The following is a 25,295-nucleotide window of genomic DNA, read 5'->3' as shown; positions in this document are numbered from 1 at the left end:
CGTATTACAATGTGCAAACCCCCCGGTCCCCACCTGCAAAGGAAAAGCTTCATGAGTGGTGAAGCAGGGCTGCAGGTGTCTCTCTGTCTCTCTCTCTGTCATCCCTTTCCCTCTTGATTTCTGGCTGTCTCTATCCAATAAATAAAGATAGTAAAAAAATTAAATAAATAAAATAAAATAAAAAAGAATGATGCTACCTTGGAACACACAAAAGGAGTTCCTATAGCAAGGCCCACATAATATAACTAACGTTAAGTTTTTCATTCCAAGGTGATAAAGCTTATCTAACTTAATTGATCGTGAGTATTAGGTCATAGACAAGGCTACCCAGGAGAGAAGGGCTCTATGACACTGACACATGAGGGAATGAACACACTACCACCAAGAAACCATGTTAGAAAGGCCCAGGCTGCCTGATTATGGAAGCACTTAGCTGGGCTGTCTTGTCTCTGTCACTTACTCTCTTTGGAGGCAGACATTAAGGGCTCTATCAGGGCACATTACCTCAGAGCTCCCACTGAGCACATTTCACACTGAGACACCAAGTCTTCATTAACATACTAATTCCAGGGACTGTGGCAGTAGAGGTAGGGGAGCAACAGCAGGTCCACACAGCTGCCAACTGAATTTCACGAAACAGATCAGCTTTAGGCACATTAGCATTCAGAAAGCTATAACATAGCACCCTTTAAAGATATTACATAGATGAAAGAAAGTGTTAATTGTATACTTCTCAAACCCTGGCTGAGTTTATTACAAGACTACAACCATTGGAATGACTGATACAACTGAAATTTACTTTGATTTATCCAGGCTTTCTAAAGACAGATTAGAAAAAAAATAATAATAATTGTCTTAAATTGCATGCACAGATTATCATCCACACTTCCAAGGGAATTGCATATAGAGGCATCTATTTGCCTTCAACTGCACAATCAAATTCCTTTAATAATTAGAACAATTTGCATAAATGTAGAAAAAGCAGTTTATACAGCTATAAACTGTGTGGCCATTTTAGCCAAAATATTGTTGTGCTATCTCATTTTGAAGATTGTAAAGGCAGTGAATTAATGTACCAAAGGATACATTCTGCAAATTAAATGCATTTTTAAAAATGAATCAGTGATTATTACCTAATATGAATGAACGTAAGTAAGCATACATTATAAGGAATACAGCTCAGTGGCAGTGTGTATATCTCACACATATAAGGTCTGGGTTGAGTTCAATCCTGAGCAAATACACAATAACACACACAGATACACACACACACACACACACACACACACCACATATAGGCACTTGTAGTTCAAAAGGAATATTCTAGAAAGTAAACTACTTAGTCTTTTACCCTATAGTTACTCATCCATTTCTCTTTGAAGAAACTAAAACCTACTAAATTCTAAATTCTCTGTAGAATTAGGTTACATATTGGAAAATCTAATAGCAGCCTGGGAGGTGGCCTAGTGGTTTGATTGTAGGATTTGAGTATGTGAAGTCCTGGATTTATTTCCTGGTACAGCATAAGTCAGAACAGTGTTTTACCTTCTTCTCAACCCCTCCCCCCACCTCTCATAAAAGAAATAATTTTTTAAATTTCTATACAAAAATTAAAAATTCAACTATATATTAACAATTTTTAAATAACTGACACCTTAGATAATTTTTACAACTAACAATTGGAAATTGCTTTAAAACACAGTTCTGGAAGTTGAAAAATAAGAACAGAAGGAAAAACACAAAGGAGAACTTAGACTGGAACTGGTATATTGCACCAAAGTAAAAGATTCGGGGGGGCGGGGATCATGTCATGGAACATAATAGCAGAGAAGGACCTAAAGGGGGTTGAACTGTTATGTGGAAAACTGAGAAACGTTATACATGTACAAACTACTGTATTTTACTGTTGATTATAAACCATTAACACCGCCCCAATAAAGAAAAAGAAAAAAGACACATCACTTCTGATCACATCTTGGTGATCTAAACAAATCACATGACCATGCCAACTTCCAGAAGGTTTGGGGAAGTGAAATCCAACTACATACCCAAGAGGGTCAAATAAATGAACTTCTGTTCCTGGGCTTTGTGCCTTAACAATTCCACCTCTCCTAATGAATTTTCTTCTTTTTCTTTCTTTTTTTTTTTTTAAATACAGGAAGTGAAAAGCTGAGAGAGAAAAAGGGAGAAAGAGTTAGAGAGAAAGAGAGACACCACAACCCTGTTTCACCACTCATAATGCGCTCCTGTATTTTAGCCATGGGCTTGAACATGGGCACTCACACATGACAGTGAGTACTCTACTGGATAAATCATCTCCTGGCAAACCCCTTCCCCATCCATTTTATTTTATTTTATTTTATTTTATTTTATTTTATTTTATAAAGTAGTTATGTGTCTGACAGTGGTACACCTACTTGAGTGCACTTGTTACCAAGCTCAAGAAACTGTGTTCAGGGTCAGGTGGTTACGCAGAGGGTTAAACACAGGTGGCGCAAAGTGCAAGGACCAGTGTAAGGATCTCGGTTCTAGCCCTCGGCTCCCCACCTGCAGGGGAGTCGCTTTATAGGCAGTGAAGCAGGTCTGCAGGTGTCTGTCTTTCTCTCTCCCTCTCTGTCTTCCCCTTCTCTCTCCATTTCTCTCTGTCCTATCCAACAATGGCAACAACAATAACAACAATAAACAACAAGGACAACAAAAGAGAAAAAATACCCTCCAGGAGCAGTGGATTCATAGTGATGGCACCAAGCCCCAGCAATAACCCTGGAGGCAAAAAAAAAAAAGAAACTGTGTTCAAACCCCTGGTCCCCACCTACATAGGGGAAATTTCACTAACAGTGAAGCAGTACTGCAGGGGTCTCACTCTCCCTATCTCCTCCTTCTCTCTCAATTTATGTCTCCATCCTCAATAAATAAATTATAAGAAATGAACATTAACAAAAAACTGTTGCCGGGGAGTCGGGCTGTAGCGCAACGGGTTAAGCGCCGGTGGCGCAAAGCACAAGGACCGGCATAAGGATCCCGGTTCGAACCCCGGCTCCCCACCTTCAGGGGAGTCGCTTCACAGGCGGTGAAGCCGGTCTGCAGGTGTCTTTCTCTCCTCCTCTCTATCTTCCCCTCCTCTCTCCATTTCTCTCTGTCCTATCCAACAACGACAACATCAATAATAACTACAATAATAAAACAACAAGGGCAACAAAAGGGAATAAATAAATAAAATAAATATTAAAAAAAACATACCATAGTTCATTTAAAAAAAAAAACTGTTGCCTAAGAGCCAACTTAAAAAAAAAAAACTCAGTTCTGGGTGAGCACTGACACACACACACACACACACACACACACACACACACACTACCATGACCAAGGACCATGTTCAAAGCCATAATCCCCACTGCAAGTGGGGGAGCTTCACAAGCAGTGAAATAAACACTTCTGGGATCTCTCTCTCTCCCCCTTCTCTCCCCCCTCCTCTCAATGCTTCACTGACTCATCAAATAAAAGAAAAAGAATCTGGGGGAAAGAGCTTAATGGTTGTGCAAAGAGACTCTCTCTTATGCCTGAGGCTCCACAGTCCTAGGTTTAGTCCTCTGCACCACCAGAAGCCAGAGCTGAGCAGTCCTCTGGCAAGAATAAATAAATAATAAAAGTTTTAAAAGAAAGAAAGAAAGAAAGAAGGAAGGAAGGAAGGAAGGAAGGAAGGAAGGAAAGAAGGGAGGAAGGGAGGGAGGAAGGGGGAAGGAAGGAAGAAAAGAAAAGAGAAAAAAGAAAAGAAAAGAAAAAAGAAAGAAAAGAAAAGAAAAGAAAAGGAAAGGAAAGAAAAGAAAAGGAAAGAAAAGAAAAGAAAAGAAAAGAAAAGAAAGTCACCAGGAGTGGTAGATTCATTGTGTAACCACTGAGCCCCAGAAATAACCTTGGCAACAATATAAGTAAACAGACAAATAAACAGTTCATAGCAAAACAAGTGAAGATTAGAATTAGAACTCCAGGTGTACATACCTGGATCCCCCATATCTACTTTTAGGTTAGGGAGAAAAGTAACATTAACCTGAAATTGGGGTCCTGGCATTTGTTCCTCAATTCAGGAGCATAGGCATCTGCTCCTCAATTTCTGAGTCACCCAAAGGTATGCCCATCAAGAGGCTCTTGTTAATCACTCCTCCAGCTCTGAATAGTGGTGACACTGTCGTGCTGTGTGGCAAGGCCACCAGCAATTCTTCAACAAAAGTCCAGGTTCCAGTTCTGTCTCTATGTCCACTGGCTCTAAAATGTGACCTGCCATGTTTCCTTAACAACAAGGGCACTTTAAGTCTTGCAAAGTAGCTAGCTGTGAAGAATGAATAAGGAAATGTGCTGAAGAACCCTATCCCCAAAAGAAGCCCCTTCTGGTTTCCCCATCAGAAACATTAAATAATACTGTACCTATCACAAGACTGTTAAGTAAATGATTTCTGATCCAAGTTCAAAAAGAAAGCCAGATACCAGGAACCAGTGAGAATAGAAGATACAACATAGACATTTAAACATTTGCTCTTAAGCCTCTGCCTATCTAAACATTCTCTCACTTCATTTTTATGGGGGGGGCATTCGCTAGCATTTTTATTTTTTATTATTCTTTTTTATTGAGGGGTTAATGGTTTATAGTAAATACATTTCTTGGTACATGTGTAAACTGTCTCAGTTTTTCTGCAAAACACACTCACCACCAGCCTGGGTCCTCCTCCTCCTCCATCGCTCACTTCTTACTGAACATCTACCTATTGTCAGAGTAAAGCAAGCACCCTCCCAGATACAGCAACCATCATAAATGTTAATTTTTACAATTCCTTTTAAAGTTTGGGCTTTTTTGTTTTATTGATTTACTTAGCTGGTAGAGACACAGAGAAATTGAGAGCAGGAGGAAGAGAGAGAGGGAGAGAGAAAGAAATGAGCAGCTTCACCTCTTTTGTGATGCTGGCCCCCTGCAGGTGGGGACCAGGTCCTTGTACCTGGTAATGTCTGCATTCAACTGGGTGTGCCAATGCCTGGCCAAAAAATCCACAATTTATTTTTCTTACTGAAAGCAGACAAAAGGTGAATAATAGAGTTATTTTAACCTGGAAAGGCTCTTATCATCATCATCAACAACAACAACATCACCATTTTGCCCTTTTGTTTTGGTTGTATTGGTGCCAGAGCTTCATGCATAATTCCACAACTCCTGGTGGTCTCATATTTTTCCTTTTTAGTTCAGAAAGAGAAAGACCACAAGCACTGCTCTGCTGTGTGCAAAGCTTTCCTTGGTGTTGTGCTTGGTGCTCCCATATGGCACCAAAGGGCTCAAACTATGGTTTTCCTGCCCAGTAAAGAGTGCACTCTAGGGAGTCAGGTGGTAGCACAGCGGGTTAAGTGCGGGTGGTGCAAAGCACAAAGATCAGCATAAGGATCCCGGTTTGAGCCCCAGCTCCCCATCTGCAGGGGGTCACTTCACAAGTGGTAAAGCAGGTCTGCAGGTACCTGTCTTTCTCTCCCCCTCTCTGTTTTCCCCTCCTCTCTCCATTTCTCTCTGTCCTATCCAACAACGACATCAATAACAACAACAATAATAACTACAACAATAAAACAACAAGGGCAAAAAAAGGGAATAAATAAATATTTTTTAAAAAATTTTTTAAGAGTGCACTGTATTGGGTATGTTATTTCCCAGCCCCTGGAAAGAGTTGTAAATCTATGCCAGAACTCTGGCAGGAGGCAGAATGTTGCATGCCAAGCCCGCCCTTCTCTGAGATCCCATCCCTCCTTCTGCCCCACCCCTCCTATAAGGCTAAAAACAGACACTGGTCCCCAGCAACCTTGGCCTATATACAAAACATGGTCCTAGAATAGGTTTCCAGTTCTCCACTGGGAATCCTCAACTTAGTCTACTCTATCAGCCTCTCTCCCCATAAGGATTTTTTCTTAAATTAAATCAAAGCCTAAATGCACTATTATATTGAAGATTGAATGGAAATAAAACAAGAAAAGCCAGTTAGACACAATTCTGACCCAACTATTTACTAGTAACATAAGCAAAGGAAAAGCATTCTAGTCTAGGTTTCCCCACATGCAATTTTGCTCTGATATATAGAGGTGAGATAACAAATACCACTTAACTCTACCATCTTCCACAGATTATCAAAATAATATTTTTGAAGTATGTATTCATTCAAGAATTCTAGATGACTTTAATGTCATAATCATTCAAATAATGTGACTTAGTCTCTATGTGCCTTATAAAACTGGGCCTCTTTCCTTTTTTCCTTTTTTAAAATTGTATGTATTTTTATTTATCTGCTTATTTTGCCACCAGGGTTATCACTAGGGTTCAGTTGCTTATATTACTCTACTGTTCCTGGTGGTCTTTTTTTTTCTTTCCTCTGAGAGACAGAGAGAGAAAGGTGGGGGAAGAAGGATAGAGAGAAAGAGGAAAGATACCACAGCATTGCTCCACCTCATGAAGCCCCTCCCCACACACACCACCCAGGTGATCCCATGTGGTAACCCAGGGCTTGAACCCAGGTCCTCATGCATGGTAATGTGTGTGCTCTATCAGGTGAGCCACTTGCATGTCCCTGAACCACTTTTCTAAAGATGATGGAGTCTAGGGCCTAGAAGGTGGCTCAGCAGTAGAGTTCCTGGGTTCAATCCCCAAAACTACTTGAAAGCAACACAGACAAAACAAATAGAACTCCATGGGGGTGGTGTAACAGTGTTTTGGTGTTTCTCTCTCCTCTTCCTCTCTCTCTCTCCCTCTCCCTCTCCCTCTCCCTCTCCCTCTCCCTCTCCCTCTCTCTCTCTCTTCTAAAAAGTAAGACAAAGGGTTGGGAGGAAAGCATAATAGTTATATAAAAAGACTTGCATGCCTGAGACTTGTAGGTCCCAGGTTCAGTCCCCAGCACCACCATAAGCCAGAGCTGAGCAGTGTTCTGGCAAAAAATAATTAATTAGTCAAAATAAAATGATTAAACTTGTTTGGGGGGCAAGCAGTGGTGCGCCCAGTAGAGCACACACATTATTATGCACAAGGATCTGGGGTTCAAAAGTCTGTGATCCCTACCTGCAAGAGGGGAAAGCTTCACAATGGTGAAGCTGTGTTGTAGGTGTCTCTCTTTCTCTCTCCCTCTCTACCTTCCTCTGTCTCTCATCTCTATCCAAAAAACAGTCAAGTGTTTCTAGAAATCATCATGTTTCTTTTGTTTCTTTTTTTTTTTTTTGCCTCCAGGGTTATCATTGGGTTTCAGTGCCTGCACTATGAGTCCACTGCTCCTGGAGGCCATCTTTCTTCCTTCCATTGATGTTGTTGTTGCTGCTGCTGTTATTGTTGTTGCTACTGTTGGATAGAATAGAAAGAAATTGAGAGAGGAGGAAAGACAGAAAGTGGGAGAGAAAGATAGACACCTGCAGACCCGCTTCACCACTTGTGAAGCTACCCCCTGCAGGTGGGAAGCCGGGGGCTCAAATGGGATCCTTATGCCATTCCTTGAGTTTATGTGTTATGTGCGCTTAACCCAGTGTGCTACTGCTGGGCCCCATCCATCCCGTTTCTTACATATAACAGGTGCTCAAAAAATGTTGATGAGTTTTACTTCACATGTTTACTTTTCAAGTAATATTTGGTGTAGTCAAAAGCCTACTTATGTGGAAGGCTTCATTACAACCCACTTAATCTCTGGCTGTAAGACTGCTTATCACACATTTGCAAATGGTGATGAGAAGCAGCCTCAGCATGGTTTTACTAGAGCTGAAAATGAAGACTGACTCTAGCGTCCCACCAACCACCAAAAAGGAGACTGTGAAGCTATGAGAGCACGATGGAGGTGGCACAGAACAGCCAGAGGTACCCAGTTGTAGCTCTAAATATGGTTCCTTCCCCCATTCAGATCCGCACAGGCAGTAACATTTATTGAGTCTTTATAAGGGTCTAGGCTGGAGCAGTATGAGAAGCCCTGCAGGATCCTGGGAGTGAGGTAGGGCAGGACCGCCTTATCCTGGCACAAAATAAGCTGGCCAGCTATACTGGTTACTTCAAGGGTGAGGGAGTATGAGGGTGACCTACATCCCCTTAAATTCATGTTGAAATTCTGTCCACAGACCTCTGAATGTGCCTGTATTTGGAGAACTGGTGTTTAAGTGGTTATGAGAGTCAAGTAACATCTTAGCTGTCACTAACTGCTTCAGACTGGCATCATTAGAAGAAAGGTGCATCGTCAGTCACAGAAAGACATTAGAGATGCTAGTATGCAAAGATGAAGCTGAGGAAGACACAGAGGAGGTAGCCCTCTGCATGCCAGAGAGAGAGGCCTAGGGAGAAACAGACCCTACTGCCACCTTGACCTCGCCTCTTGGCCTCCGCTACGGTGGCCAAGAGGCGAGGGTTTACAAATAAACCCGTCACTCAAACCCCCCAGGCCGTACTGTTTTGTCATAGCCATTTTTCTTTTTTTTTTTTTTACTTCAGAATTATATGTTATTCATTCATTTTAATTTCTTTGTTGGGGGATTAATGGTTTACAGTCAATATTAAAATACAGTAGTTTGTACATACATAACATTTCTCAATTTTCCACATTATAATTCAAAACCCACTAGGTCCTCCTCTGCCATCCTGTTCCAGGACCTGAACTCTCCCCTCCTCCCAAGTCTTTTACTTTGGTGCAATACACCAAATCCAGTCTAAGTTCTGCTTATTGTTTTCCCTTATGTTCTTGTTTTTCAACTTTTGTTTATGAGTGAGATCATCCCATATTCGTCCTTCTCTTTCTGACTTATCTCACTTAACATGACTCCTTCAAGCTGCATCCCAGATGAAGTAAAGAAGGCGAAATCACCACTTTTAATAGCTGAATGGAATACTTTCCATTGTGTATATAAACCACAACTTTCTCAGCCATTCATCTGCTGTTGGACACCTGGGTTGCCTCCAGGAGTCATAGCCATTTGAGCCAACTACCAGTATTGATGCTGTAGAGTAAAAAGGTTCTATATGGGGGTCAGGTGGTAGGTAGCACAGCAGGTTGAGCAAACATGGCGCAGAGCGCAACGACTGACATAAGGATCCCAGTTCGAGTCCCCGGCTCTCCACCTGCAGGGGAGTCGCTTCACAGGTAGTGAAGCAGATCTGCAAGTGTTTATCTTTCTCTTCCCCTCTGCCTCCCCTCCTCTCTCTATTTCTCTCTGTCCTATCCAACAATGACATCAACAACAATAATAATAACCACAACAAGGTTAAAACAACAGGGGCAACAAAAGGAGAAAAAATAGCCACCAGGAGCAGTGGATTCATGGTACAGGCACTGAGCCCCAGCAATAACCCTGGAGGCAAAAAAAAAAAAAAAAAGGTTCTATGTCTGGTCAGTGGAGTCAGGCAGTGATGAATTTGATAGAGCACCCACGTTACCATGTGTAAGGACCCTGCCTCCATGCCCCAAGAGGGAAACTTCCATTATTGGTGAAGCAGTGCTGTGTGTCTCTCTTTCTCTCTCCCTATTTTCCCTTCCTTCTTGATTTCTTTCTCAATAAATAACTAGACAAACATTGAGAAAAGAGTCAGCCTGGAAAAAATGGCAGCACACCAGCAAAATATGCATACGGAATGGATGGCATCCTGGTAGATCCAAAGTACTGGGTAGAAAGTGTAGACAAGTGGTCCAGGAGGTGGCAGAGCAATAAAACTTTGGACTCTCAAGCATGAGGTCCCGAGTTCAATCCCCGGCAGCGTATGTGCCAGAGTCATGTCTGGTTCTTTCTCATAAATAAATAAATATTTAAAAGAGAGAGAGAGAGAAGAAATTGTACACAAAGAGTGGCTCATGGCCAGGAAAGAGGAGAAAGAACAGTCAACAGCCTTACCTGCCTCTGTGATCAAGCAGGGAGGGCACATGCACAAAAAGGAGGAAAAACCTGCCAAGCCACACCCCACAGACCAGTTAAGGAGGAAAGAATTCAAATATGGGGGAAGTACCAACGGAGGAAGGTAATAATTAACAAACAAACACAAACACACACACACACACACACACAATACCATAAGGAAATAAGACAAAGGTGCCTTAAGGCTGTGTATGAGTCAACTTTCAGATCTGCGAGGACGACGGGGGACACAGGGAAAAGGGGCAGCACTGGACAAAGTCAGAGAGGAGTAAGTAGAGCCTACCAGGGGAGTAAGGGAAATGGCCTGAAAAGGCCCAAAGGAAGGCCAAGCCAGGCAGGCAGTGTGCTAAGGATGCTGCTTAGGGACTGTCACCAGGGACTACAGAGAGAAAGTGAATCACATCAGAGCAAAACTGACAGAACCAGGCCAGATGCAAGGATGCTACTCCTAGTGCTGCTCAGCTTCAACATTGAAAGTATCCAACAGAGTGGGAGAGACAGCAAGATGGTCATGCAAAGGCTTTCCTGACTGAATTTCTGAAATCCCTGGTTCAATCCCCTATACCACCATAAGCCAAAGATGAGGAATGCTCTGGCAAATATATCTATCAAGAATATGAATATGAGGGAGCACCTAATGTAGCAAGATCACATCCTGCACCTCAGGGGTCAGCTGTAAAAAGCAAAACCGCTTCCTGAATATTTGGGGAGAACCAGTGAAGAGGAAAACCAAGAATCAATGACTAAGAGAACCTTTAACCCTGTCTGATCTCACATAATCTTAGGTACCCCTGGTAGCAAATAAACTGAGGAAACACAACCAAAGGAAAAAACACAAACCTCAAGGAAGCTTCCAAATGGTATAGCCGGACCCAGGTGAGTTAGAAAGACCCTTGAGGAGTTTTAGGTACAGTCATCGCAAACTGGCTCAGTGTCAGCTTCATAACATATGAGCAGGAGCCAGGAGGTAGCGCAGCAGGTTAAGCACAGGTGGTGCAAAGCGTGAGGACTGGTGTAAGGATCCCGGTTCGAGCCCCCAGCTCCCCATCTGCAGGTGAGTCGCTTCACAAGCGGTGAAGCAGGTCTGCAGGTGTCTATCTTTCTCTCCCCCTCTCTGTCTTCCCCTCCTCTCTCCATTTCTCTCTGTCCTAGCCAACAACGGCATCAATAATAACTACAACAATAAAACAACAAGGGCGACAAAAGGGAATAAACAAATATTTAAAAAAACATATGAGCAATAATTCCTCATAGATAAATATATGTGTTTCTGTCACAAAAATCAAACATTGTTTCCAAATTCAAACACTGATTTTTCTCTGCTTTTTCTCCACCTATATGACAAGTGATGGGAAAAATGGTCAGCACAAACCACAAACACATACAGTAATCTGACTATAGAGGCACTTCGCTTCTACTACATGGCAGGAATAAGTAAGAGAAGCCACATTCTCATAGTTTGTACACTTTCTGTGCATGTAAACAGCTCCACTTTATTTTTTAATTACTTTGTGGGAACAGATGGTTTCCAAATGTACGATTTCTTACTACAGTACATAGGAACAAGACTACTGAACTCTTAAATTAAAAATGAAGAAAACAAGGGCATGTTTAAAGGATGCATCTCAACTGCTAGAGCAAGTCTGTCTAAACTAAGACTTGCTGGAAATTCTGAAATGTCTTTTCCTTCATGCTTTTTTACATTGCTGGTGGTGGTGTTAAGGCACATCACACACACAGCCTTTCTGAAATAGAGCAACTCAGGCCAAAAAAAAAAAAAGGGCACAGGAGATAGTTCACCTGGTAGAAATCACACTTTACCATGCACAAGGACATGAGTTCAAGTCCCCAGCCACAAGGGAGCACTACACAAAGGGGAAGTTTCATGAACAGTATTCTGCTATGGTGTCTCTCTTCTAGCTCTGTCTCTCTCTCCTTTTCTCTCTTTCTCCTTGATTGCTCATTTTCTATCTAGAAAATTAATAACAGAGGCGGGGCTACGAGCAGCAGCAGATCTGTTTCTCTCCTTTCCTCTCCCGGGTCAACTACGAATACCAATGGAAACTACCTGGGACCAAAACAAGACAGGACTAGAACGACTTCAGGAACCCACCAAGTAACCGGTGAGTGCAAACACATGTGGCTGGTGGACAGAGGAGCCTAGGGAGAGATTAAGTGGGTGGTAACAGTACAGCTGTTTATCAGAGACACCACCTCCAGTCTGTTCCACCAACAAGAGGACTCCCCTGAGACTCACCAAGTGCAACTCTGAGTCTCCACTGCTACTGCCCTCAGAATCTGGAGCAGCGGCAGGGAGGGACACCAGGAGACAGAGATCTAACCAGGAAACTCAGGAGAAGACCTATACCTCCTTGGCACAGCAGTGGGGCTGTGAAAGTCTCTTTGCATAACCACTGGATTATCTCTGCCACACCCTGCTTTATCTGTTGGTCAGGAGTCAGTGATTAAGCTAAGAAGCCTACTTATAGTTTAAAAGCCCTCAGGCTCCCACAACCTAGAGGGAAGAAAAAGCACAAAAGAGGCTTTTAAGCCACTGAGCTCCAAATCAGGGATTAAAATACTACTGAAACAACTGTTAACTTCCACCACTGTGAACCCTTTCTTTAATTAATTTACTTAGACACAAGTCAATCCAAATAGTGATCAGTAATCTGAAAAGTACTGAGAGAGGGAACTCATAACATAATATATAAAATGGTTAAACCAACAAGAAGAAATACTGGAGAAATGAACCAGGACAAGAGTCAATCTAAAAGCCCCCCAAAGGTTGAAGCACAAAATAATGAGGTCAACATCCAAACACTAGCTAAGGAAATAATCACAGGAGTGAGTAAAGAGTTTGAAAGAATTGTAATCAGAAATACAGGAACAACAAATGAGACTCTGGAAGAAAACACTAATTATCTCAAGGTAGAGAGCTGAAAGCTGAAATAGCTGAGCTAAGAACACAACTAGCTGAACAAGCTAAAACAGTATCAGAACAGGGTAACAAAATAGATGAACTCTAGAAAACAGTAGAGGGCAGAGAGAATAGAATCAATGAGGCTGAAGACAGAATTAGCAAGATTGAGGAAGAAATAGAGACAACAAAAAGGAAATAAGAGATCTCAAAAAGACAGTTAGAGATACTGAAAACATGTCAGAGACCTATGGATGACTTCAAAAGAAACAATATACATATTATTGGCTTACCAGAGGAAGAAAGAGAGGGAGAGGAAGAAAGCATTCTTCAGGCCATAATAACTGAAAACTTCTCATCTAGACAACATCAAAGACATAAAGATTCAAGAAGCCCAGAGGGTCCCAAACAGAATTGACCCAGACTTAAAGACACCAAGACACATCATATTTAGAATGGAAAGGAATAAGGATAAAGAAAGGATCCTGAAGGCTGCAAGAGAAAAACAAAGAGTCACCTACAGAGGAAAACCCATAAGATTAGCAGCAGACTTCTCCACACAAACACTACAGGCCGGAACAGAATGGCAAGATATCTATCTAGTGCTCAATGAGAAAGGCTTTCAACCAAGAATACTGTATCCCACTAGACTATCACTCAGACTATAGATGGAGGCATAAAAACCTTCTCAGAAAAGCAACAGTTGAAGGAATCAACTATCACCAAGCCTGCCCTGAAAGAAGTTCTGAAAGGTCTCCTATAAACAGTCAGACCACCATAAATAGGCCATATATCAGAAGAATCTAAAACTCTACAAGAATGGCGTTAAAATATCTTCAATCTTTGATATCAATAAATGCCAATGGCTTGAGTTCACCTATTAAAAGACACAAAGTAGGGAGTCAGGCAGTAGTGCAGTGGGTTAAGTGCACGTGGCACAAAGCACAAGGACCAACATAAGGATCCCGGTTTGAGCCCCCAGCTCCCCACCTGCAGGGGAGTCGCTTCACAGGTGGTGAAAACAGGTCTGCAGGTGTCTATCTTTCTCTCCCTGTCTCTGTTTTCCCCTCCGCTCTCCATTTCTCTCTGTCCTATCCAACAATAACGGCAACAATAACAACAATAATAACTACAAAAACAATGATAAACAACAAGGGCAACAAAAGGGAATAAATAAATATAAAAAAAGAAAAAAATTTAAAGAAAAACTTAAAAAAAAAGACACAGAGTAGGAAGATGGATCAGAAAACACAACCCAACAATATGCTGTCTACAAGAAACCCACCTAACTCAACAAGACAAACACAGACTTAAAGTGAAAGGATGGAAAACTATCATACAAGCCAATGGCCCACAAAAAAGGGCAGGAACAGCTATTCTCATATCTGACACGATAGACTTTATAATAGATAAGATTTAAAAAGATAGGAATGGACACTACTTAATGCTCAGAGGATCAGTCAACCAAGAGGACTTAACAATTATAAACATCTATGCACCCAATGAGAAGCCATCTAAATACATCAAACGTCTACTGAAAGAGCTGCAGCAATATATTAACAGCAACACAGTCATAGTAGGGGACGTCCAAACCCCACTCTCTCAACTTGACAGATCATCCAGGCAGAAAATCAATAAAGACATAAGGGAGCTAAATGAAGAGATAGGTAAACTAGAACTATTGGACATTATCACAGTCATTCATCCCAAGAAACTGGAATACTCATTTTACTCAAGTCTACATGGGTCATTCTCAAGGATAGACCATATGTTAGGCCACAAAGACAGCATCAGCCTATTCAAGAGCATTGAAATCATCCCAAGCATCTTCTCAGACCACAGTGGAATTAAACTAACACTTAACAATCAACAAAAGATTAGTAATAGTCCCAAAAGTAGAAACTCAACAGTACATTTCTTAACAACTTCTGGGTCAAAGAGGAAATGAAGGAAGAAATCAAAATGTTTCAGGAGTTCAATGAAAATGAAGACACAAGCTATCAAAATATTTGGGACACAGCTAAGGCAGTACTGAGAAGGAAGTTCACAGCAATACAAGCACACATTAGGAAACAAGAAAAAGCACAAATAAACAGCCTGACTGCACATCTTAAAGACCTAGAAGAAGAACAAAGGAAGCCTAAAGCAACTGGAAGGACAGAAATGACTAAAGTTAGGGTAGAAATCAATAACATTGAAAATAAAAGCATACAAGAGATCAACGAAAGTAAATGTTGGTTCTTCGAAACAGTGAACAAAATCACCAAACCTTTAGCCAGACACACAAATCAAAAAAAGGAGAAGACCCAAATAAATCGGACACTAAATGAAAGAGGAGATATCACAACAGACACCACAGAAATTCAACATATCATGCGAGGCTTCTATGAACAACTATATGCCACCAAGCTAGAGAACCTGGAAGAAATGGACAATTTCCAATACCTACGAACTTCCAAAACTAAGTAAAGAGGAACTAGATAACATGAACAGGCCCATCACAGCTAATGAAATTGAAACAGTTATCAAAAACCTTCCCAAAAATAAAAGGCCTAGACCAAATGGTTTTACAAATGACTTTTACAAAAACTTCAAAGAAGAACTAATACCTCTACTTTTAAAAGTCTTCCAGAAGATTGAAGACACTGGAATACTCTCTTCCAGCTTCTATGAAACCAACATCACTCTGATACCAAAAGCTGACAGGGACAGAACAAAAAAAGAAAATTACAGACCAGTATCTCTGATGAACATAGATGCATGCAAAAATATTGAAGAAAATTCTAGCCAACCGGATACAGCAGTATATTAAAAAGACTGTTCATCATGACCAAGTGGGGTTTATCCCAGGCATGTAAGGTTGGTTTAAACATGTTAAGTCAATCAATGTGATCCACCACATCAACAAAAGCAAAAACAAAAACCACATGGTCATATCAATAGATGCAGAGAAAACCTTTGACAAAATACAACATCCCTTTATGATGAAAATACTACAAAAAATGGGAATAGATGGAAAATTCCTAAAGACAATGGAGTCTATATATAGCAAACCTACAGCCAACATCATACTCAGTGGTGAAAAACTGGAAGCATTTCCACTCAAAACAGGTACTAGACAGGGCTGCCCACTATCACCATTACTATTCAACATAGTGTTGGAAGTTCTTGCCATAGCAATCAGGCAGGAGCAAGGAATTAAAGGAATACAGATTGGAAGAGAAGAAGTCAAACTCTCCCTATTTGCAGATGACATGACAGTATACATAGAAAATCCTAAGGAATCCAGCAAGAAGCTTTTGGATATCATCAGGCAATACAGTAAGGTGTCAGGCTACAAAATTAACATTCAAAAGTCAGTGGCATTCCTCTATGCAAACACTAAGTTAGAAGAAATTGAAATTCAGAAATCAATTCCTTTTACTATAGCAACAAAAACAATAAAAATATCTAGGAGTAAACCTAACCAAAAAAATGAAAGACTTGTATACTGAAAATTATGAGTCACTACTCAAGGAAATTGAAAAAGACACAAAAAGTGGAAAGATATTCCATGTTCATGGTTGGAAGAATTAACATCATCAAAATGAATATACTACCCAGAGCCATAAACAAGTTTAATGCTATCCCCATCAAGATCCCAAGCACATTTTTTAGGAGAATAGAACAAATGCTACAAATGTTTATCTGGAACCAGAAAGACCTAGAATTGCCAAAGCAATCTTGAGAAGGAAGAACAGAACCGGAGGCATCACACTCCCAGATCTCAAATTGTATTATAGGACCATTGTCATCAAAACTGCTTGGTACTGGAACAAGTATAGATATACTGCCCAGTGGAATAGAATTGAGAGCCCAGAAGTGAGCCCCCACACCTATGGACATCTAATCTTTGACAAAGGTGCCCAGACTGTTAAATGGGGAAAGCAGAGTCTCTTCAACATATGGTGTTAGAAAAAATGGGTTGAAACATGCAGAAGAATGAAACTGAACCACTATATTTCACCAAATACAAAAGTAAATTCCAAGTGGATCAAGGACTTGAATGTTAAACCACAAACTAACAGATACTTAGAGGAAAATATTGGCAAAACTCTTTTCCACATAAATTTTAAAGACATCTTCAATGAAACAAATCCAATTACAAAGAAGACTGAGGAATAAACCTATGGGACTACACCAAATCAAAAAGCTTCTTCACAGCTAAAGAAACTACTACCCAAGCCAAGAGACCCCTCACAGAATGGGAGAAGATCTTTCCATGCTATACATCAGACAAGAGGCTAATAACCAGAATATATAAAGAACTTGCAGATCTCAAAAACAGGACAACAAACAACCCCATCCAAAAATGGGGGGAGGACATGGACAGAATATTCACCACAGAAGAGATCCAAAAGGCCGAGAAACACATGAAAAAATGCTCCAAGTCTCTGATTGTCAGAGAAATGCAAATAAAGACAACAATGAGATACCACTTCACTCCTGTGAGAATGTCATACATCAGAAAAGGAAACAGCAGCAAATGCTGGAGAGGGTGTGGGGTCAAAGGAACCCTCCTACACTGCTGGTGGGAATGTCAATTAGTCCAACCTCTGTGGAGAACAGTCTGGAGAACTCTCAGAAGGCTAGAAATGGACCTACCCTATGATCCTGCCGTTCCTCTCCTGGAGATATATCCTAAGGAACCCAACACACCCATCCAAAAAGATATGTGTATACATATGTTCTTGACAGCACAATTTGTAATAGCCAAAACCTGGAAGCAACCCAGGTGTCCAACAACAGATGAGTGGCTGAGCAAGTTGTGGTCTATATACAATGGAATACTACTTAGCTGTAAAAAATGGTGACTTCACCATTTTCAGCCGATCTTGGATGGACCTTGAAAAAATCATGTTAAGTGAAAAAGTCAGAAACAGAAGGATGAATATGGGATGATCTCACTTTCAGGCAGAAGTTGAAAAAAAAGATCAGAAAAGAAAGCAGAAGTAGAACCTGAACTGGAATTGGGGTATTCCAACAAAGTAGAAGAGTCTGGGGTGGGGGTGGGGGGAGAGAATACAGGTCCAAGAAGGATGCCAGAGGACTTAGAGGGAGTTGTATTGTTACATGGAAAACTGGGATATGTTATGCATGTACAAACTATTGTATTTACTGTTGAATGTAAAACATTAATTCCCCAACAAAAAATTAAAAAATAATAAAATAAAAAGAAAAGTAATAATGAGTTTTCCACGAGTGGAGAAATCATGTAGGCAGGAAGCCCTGGTGATAACACTGGTGGCAAAAAGAGAAAAGCATAGTGACAGTGACAGAAGTTTAGGCTTCCTACAAATTGTATACAAATAAAGGCATCCTCTATGATTTGTGTCATAAGTTCCTAAACCATTTATGATGCATCATACTTCTTTAGACTTTGAAATGGACACCACTATTAAACCAAACTGCTTCAATCCCAACACCTAATACAATTCTTAAACAGTCTCTGGAAAAACAAACTCAACACAGAGCCTGCGTGGGGAAGAGGGACGTATGAAGAAAGAGGAGCAAGTGCTGTACAACATAAACATCAAAGGGTGTGTGTGTGTGTGTGTGTGTGTGTGTGTGTGTGTGTGTGTGTGTAACAAATATACAGGGCCAGCAAAACAGCTAATTTGGATAATGTACTTCTTTGCCATTTGCACAACCCAGGTTCATGCCCAGACCCCAATGGGATACAATGCATGTGTAAACAATAATGGAGGAACAAAGTAAGAAAAGCCTTTATACACATCAGAAGGATAATTAGAGACAAAGGAAATTGATCTCAGGGCCATGTGGCAGCTCACTGGCTAGAGCTCATACATGCACAAAGACCAGGTTTAATCCCCCATGCCTCACCTATGGGGGGGGAAGCTTCACAAGTGGTAGGCAGGGTGGTGCTGCACGTATCACATTTTCTGTCTCTCTCTTTTTCTCTCTGTTTCTCACTACCAGAAAGACAGACAAACAGAAAGGGAGAGACAGACTTCTTCTAAACATAACTTTCAAAAGGTATCTACCTTTGCACCAGAGAACTACAAAACTACAGGATAAAAAATTTTTAAGTTTCTAGAAGAACTCAAAAAAAATTCCCAGTCAGTCATTTAAAGAAAGAATGTTAAATTGTGGGGAGGGCCAAATGTTAGCCTAATAGTACACATTCACCAAAAATCAAGTAAGATATCACAATGAGTGACAAATCACTCAGAGAATCATTCCAGTGATGGTCAAACCTTAGGCTGTTTTTTATTAACTGGCACAGAACAAAAAAATCCCCAGAGGTTTTGTGGTCCGTAATTATATGCTATTACTTTAGATGAGTGTGCTCTTGTGTTTCTGATAAAAAAAAAAAAGTAGCCGGGAGTCGGGCTGTAGCGCAGCTGGTTAAGCGCAGGTGGCACAAAGCACAAGGACCGGCATAAGGATCCCGGTTCAAACCCCGGCTCCCCACCTGCAGCGGAGTCGCTTCACAAGCGGTGAAGCAGGTCTGCAGGTGTCTATCTTTCTCTCCTCCTCTCTGTCTTCCCCTCCTCTCTCCATTTCTCTCTGTCCTATCCAACAACGACAACAACAATAATAACTACAACAATAAAACAACAAGGGCAACAAAAGGGAATAAATAAAATACATATAAAAAAAAAGAAAAAGTAGCCTATAATGTAAGCAGTGAGAATAGCAGCATGCTTTTTGAAGTTTGTTATATACATGTAAGAACACTTCTGGACATGACACCAAGTCACCATACATATACTGAGGGTGTTGTAAAAGCTCTCACTAGAACTCCTCTACACCTTAGCAGAAAAGAGAATGACCAACAGAAGAAATAATAGAAAGGAAAAGGATGTAAGTAATTATTTATGAGTGGGGGAGTATGAATGAATATAAACATTTATATGCAAGCGACCACAAAATGTTATAGCTACAGCAACAACTAAAAGAAAATTAAATAGCAGAAAATGATTTGAAACTATATAACTATTTTAAAAATGCATTTAAAAAATAACTTGTGATGGTTGAACAGACAGTGCCATGCCCAAGGACCCAGGTTCAATCTCCTCAGTCCCCACCTGCAGAGGGAAAGCTTCATGTGCAGTGAAACAGTGCTGCAAGTACTTATCTTTCTCTCTCTCTCTCCCTTTCTATATATTCCTCTCTTCTCAATTTATCTCTATCCTATCAAATAATATATATATATATATATATATATATTTAACAGAGAGAAAGAAAGAGAAGCCACAGGGAACAGTGGCACCAAGCAAAGTCTATACATCAAGTGCCAATCATGACATTTCTGTTCATGCTTCTTTCTGCCCATGTCACCTGTGCCACCATAGATCATGCCATGTGATCCAAGTTGCCCTTCTCAATTTGAAGACTAGAATACAAGAAAACTATTTTAAATCAAATATGAATAAGTCAGTGGATTCAAGTGAGGATCTAAGGTTGTTGTTTTTTTTTTTTCTATTAAAAAACATGTAAGCAGAGGTTGGGTGGTAGTGCAAAGGATTAAACACACATGGCGTGAAGCACAAGGACCAGCATAAGGATCCTGGTTCAAGCCCCCGGCTCCCCACCTGCAGGGGGGTTGCCTCACAAGCGGCGAAACAGGTCTTAGGTGTCTATCTTTCTCTCCCCCTCTGTCTTCCCCTCCTCTCTTGATTTCTCTGTCCTATCCAACAACAATGACATCAATAACAATAATAATCACACCAACAATAAGACAAAGACAACAAAAGGGAAAATAAATAAATAAACATGTAAGCACCTGACAAGAGTTTAGAATCAAATAAGCAAGGTCACTACATTTCTGTTACACCTCAGTTATCAACTCTGTTGGGATAAGCTACATTGTTCAAGAGTGCATTTCTTTATAGAAGGCTGGCAGAGGAATCACTTTCAGCAGGCATAAACCAAAGGCCCTGCATTATACAAATGGACAGTGAAAAAAAGCTTTCTGTGTCATTTCCTATTATACCAAATTTATGGACACATGAACTTTACAATTTACATCCTTTAGTACTTTAATGTGCCACTCCAACATGAAAAGATATTCTGTAAACTACTGATCAGGAAGAAATTTCTATCTTTACTGTATATGTTCCCACTAATATTTTCAACTTTCCTAAGGCTCTTTAATATGTAGGAAATATCAACATTGTACAAACTGAAGATATTTTTAACTCTTACTTTATTTTGATTTTGGCTCTTCCAAATAAGGAATGGTGCTCAGTAAATATTTCTTTCAAACTAAGGGCAGAATACACCCGAGTTCTACCCAGCTTTTGGCCTGAGGCAAAGATGTTGTGCGGAAGCAAATCTTTTTACACATTTGGATATTCAAATTTCATATAAAATATCTGGCTACACTGAATACTCTATATTGGGCTGTCTTAAGTTTCTACAAGTTTTAATGACATCCCACCCCCATATTAAGGCTACAATTTTGATGGGGAATTAAATTTTAAATCTCTTAAGTTTTCACTGGTTAGAATTTTTTTATAATTATTTTTATTTCTTTACTGGGGGATTAATGGTTTACAATTGACAGTAAGATACAATACTTTTTACATGTGTAACATTTTCCAGTTTTCTACATAACAATTCAACCCTCACTAGGTCCTCCTGTGCCATCATGTTCCAGGACCTGAACCCTCCCCCCCACCCCAGAGTCTTTTACTTTGATGCAATACACCAGAGTTGATTTTTTTCTTTCTTTCTGCATTAAACAGATGAGGTTCATGATTAATAGCTTGCCAATCTCACTACCATAAGCAAACAAGAAGGAACACTTTCAATTATTTGTGTATTTATTTTTTAGATAGAGAAAGGAGAGACAGAGACACAAGCACAGAAATAAACCACAGCACTCAAGTTTCCCCCAGTACAGTGAGAGCCCGGCTCCAAGCTGTGCATGACAAAAGCATATTTTTAAGTTATCTACTCCGCATGTAAGGTCATAATTGCAAGATGTTGCCCCTGTTTTTAAAAGCATAGGTCTTCTCAAAGAAATACCAACACAGTAGACACATCAAGATCACTCAACTTGGGAAACACAGGTTAGCAGAATGAAAACAGAAGAACTATTTTCAAGTCCCCTACTGAAAAAACAAACTAGTATTGATCTTGCCAGTTCCACTTCCTGTAGTGTTATCCAACCACAATTCCACAGCTCATGATACACTCTGGCTAAAGGGAAGTCAAATTTAACAACAAAAAAATTTTAAGTTAATGATTCAGACAATTCTTGGAATAACTTCAACTTGAGAAAATGTAACCAAGAGGTCCTATCCAGAGACTCCCCAGCTGTTAGCAGCTCAACTCTGGAAATTCCCTTCTTTTTTTTTTTATTTGCTCATTCCTGACTACCCCTAAATCCAAAAGTAAAAGTTTAATAAACCCTCTTCCTTTCTCCCCCTCCCCCACCCCGCAAAGAGCCCTTTTTGCCTCAGGTGAAGTTAGAACTTTGTCTAAACATTCATTAGGAATCTTCATAAACGTTTACTGAATGAAAGAGGATCCACACAAGAAATCTACCTCTAAAATGCAACCGCTTTCTCCTTTACCCCAACCCCCCACCCTCCATGGAAACATGGAGCTTCAGAGCTGAGAGTCCAACTATAAGGACTGGAGGAAGAGATATCTGATACCCCAGGCAGGAGGTGATGACAGCAAGAAAATCTGGACGGTGACTCCAAAAATGGGACACCCGCTGCCCTGGGAAATGCTGGCCAGTTGCCAAGATACAAACCCTCTCCTCTAGGAACCAGAACAAGATTGCATGAAAGCCTAGTCAGTTCCAAAGGGTTCCTAAGGCCCAGCCAGGCCCAGCCCCACAACCCTCCCTCCCGCCAGTTTGTAGATGCCACTCCAGGAACTTTCAGGCAACCAGAGGAGACAGAGGCCTCGGAAAGATGTCAACATATGACATAACTTGAACAACCCTGCTGCTCAATGGTGCGAGTTACAACTTGTCAGGCTCATCCGGGCATGCCAGCTAGCTGCAATTGCTTTGCGTTTAATATATCCCGCCGTGCTCCCCCTCCTCCTTGCAAAGCTGGGGTGACTGAGTGCCAGACAACCTCCACGGGAGGAAGCAAGCTGAGTGCGGTGAGCTAGAGGCCACTGTAACCCGGGAGCCCCCGGCCTGCAGAGCCACAGCCGATTCAGATTCTCGCTCTCTCTACACAGGCACAGGAAGAGGAAGCCTCGGCGGCACCTCCTCACAACAAGCACCAAGCTGCCATGTAACTCGGACTATGTCGTCGCCGTCGGGGTCTCGCGGCAGCGCGCCCACAGCCTCAGGCGAGCCAAGGGCGCGCCACCTTTGTCTGGGCTGCGCCACCAGGACGGGCACCGCCGCGGCGCGCAAAGGCTGGCACCCGGTTCTCGCTGGCGTACAGCCGGCGCCCGCGTCCGCGTCCCCGCGCGGAGCCCAGGAAGCCCAAGCGGCGGCCCGGGACCTCCCACCGCCAGGGCGCTCGGGGTAGGAGCCGGGACCCGCCCACCGGCCCGCGCACCCAGCTCCCCGCGCCGCCCGCCAGGCGGAGGCCGCCGCGCCCTACCCTCCGCAGAGCCCGCGGCTCCCGCGCCCACGCGAGTGTCTGGGCTCCGCCGCCCGCCTCGCCCCGAGCCCGCCCGGGTCTCCAGCGGGTGTCACCAAATCCCGGGAGACATCACGGCCGCCTGCTCCCCGGCCCCCTCTCACCTGCCTGCACAGTGTCCGAGAGGTCGTGGCCGGGGGCTGCGGTTCTGGGGAATTCCTTCAGTTTCCTGGCGCTGAGGTTCAGCCCCCCGGAGTTGGCCGCCTCCTCCAGGGCGCGCTCCAGCCCCCGGTTCAAGGGCAGGTTGAAGCTCCCGCCGCCGCCGCCTCCCCCGGAGCCCCCGCCGGCTCCAGCTCCTCCGTGGTGCTGCTGCTGCTGCTGGTGGTGGTGGTGGTGGTAATGGGGGTGATGGGGGTGCAGAGCAGCCCCCGAGAGGGCAGGGACGAAAGGCTGGGGTTCGTTTCCCGGCGTCGCCATCTTCTCCCGGGGCCCCCCCACCCCGCCCCAGGGGGGCTCACGGTTGCAGTCCGCGAGGATGGAATCGGCAGCTCCAGCTGAGGCCCTGCGGGGTTCCGCCGCGGGATGCGGGAGGCGCGGGAGGAGGGTGTGGCGAGCGCACGAAGGGGCTGCCGGGCGGGCGGCAGCGGTGGCTGGGCTCCGAGGTTTCCTGTCCTCGGGAAGCCGAGCTCCGCGGCGGCGGTGGCAACGCGCATGTGTCTCCTCCGGGCCCCTGCTCCCTCCTCCCTGCCGCTCACTCCTCCTCCCAGTCGCTCACGCCTCCTCCCAGTCGCTCACCCCTCCTCCGACTCCCTCCTCCTTCCGCAAAGCTGTCAATCCAGCCCGGGGCCTTCCTCCGTGCCCACAAGGCTAACCTACACTGTCTGCAACCTGCAGCCTGCAGCCGACCCTCAGTTGGGGTTCTAGGGAGCCTGGATGCCTGCTCCCGAGGTCACCTTCAATCTGACCCAAACTGCTTCTGGGTTTCCCTTTGCTGCTCAGAAAGCTTTAGAGGATGAAGTTTTAGGGGGGGCAAGGAGATAGCATTTTGATTATGCAAAAGGACTTCCATGCCTCAAGTCTCAGGTTCAATCCATGGTACTACCATAAACCAAACATAAACCAGAGCTGAGCAGTAATAATATTAGATGACCGGAAGGGGGGGGGGCTTTGAAAAAAAAAAAACAAGATGAGGCAATAGAAGGAATTTGCAAACAGAATAGTGAGGGATTACTACAGCTCTGTGAATCATTCTGAGGGGGGTTAATCATTCTGAGGGGGGTCTCCTCAAAAGACTTCTCATAATGTTTGATATTTTTAAATTTTATTTCACAAAACAGAAAAAATCAGAGCATATGCAGTACTAGGCATCAAACTCAGGGCCTAGTGCTTTCAAGTCCAGTGTTCTAGCCACTATGTCATCGACAAGCCTTTTTTTTTTTCCTGAATAATGGGTAAAATAGGCTAACCCTGTCATTTTGGTTCTCAGAATGAGTCAGATTCTGATCTAGGTTGCCTATACTAGTTTCCTCCTTAATCCAGGAGTTCCATAGGCAGAAACGTTGTTTCCTACAGTCTACAAAGAAAGTTAAGAAAGCTGTGTAAAGTCATCCAGGCACTCAGAGAAGGAGTTGGTTCTCAAACTTGTGATGCCCTTCTTCCTGTATACTCCCGGACTAAGCACCAACCCTAACAAACAGGAGTAAGACAGAAGGAAAAGACCTTTAAAATAAAGCTTAATTTAAATGACAGACTACACTGCCACATAAAGAAGAGGATTTAACTCTGGTTGACTGAGCTCTGGAATGGAGGGTTGCAGAGATAGTTTAGAAACCAGTGATGCCAGGGACCAGGTGGTGGTGTACCTGGACATATTATCATGTACAAGGACCCAGGTTCAAGCCCCTTATTCCCACCTGCTAGAG

At 42.5% G+C, this 25,295-nt stretch overlaps 1 protein-coding gene across 4 annotated transcripts in view; it reads right to left on the bottom strand.

Moving 5' to 3' along the window:
• The window catches only part of LRCH1 (leucine rich repeats and calponin homology domain containing 1), a 256,069-nt gene extending 231,944 nt beyond the window's left edge, over positions 1-24,125 (bottom strand). For 2 of the 4 annotated variants that reach the window (XM_060194836.1, XM_060194838.1), the window contains exon 1: positions 23,538-24,122. In XM_060194836.1, the coding sequence (XP_060050819.1) occupies positions 23,538-23,850 (313 nt within the window). In that variant the 5' untranslated portion in view covers positions 23,851-24,122. Of the gene's footprint in view, positions 1-23,537 lie in introns of all 4 variants that reach the window. The other 2 variants (XM_060194835.1, XM_060194837.1) reach the window with 2 other exon arrangements.
• Between the last annotated feature and the right edge of the window lie 1,170 nt (positions 24,126-25,295).

Source organism: Erinaceus europaeus, chromosome 7 (genome assembly GCF_950295315.1).
Source record: "Erinaceus europaeus chromosome 7, mEriEur2.1, whole genome shotgun sequence".
Lineage (NCBI taxonomy): Eukaryota > Metazoa > Chordata > Mammalia > Eulipotyphla > Erinaceidae > Erinaceus > Erinaceus europaeus.
The sequence above is the reverse complement of the archived record's forward strand: the minus strand, read 5'-3'. Positions and strand labels throughout refer to the sequence as shown.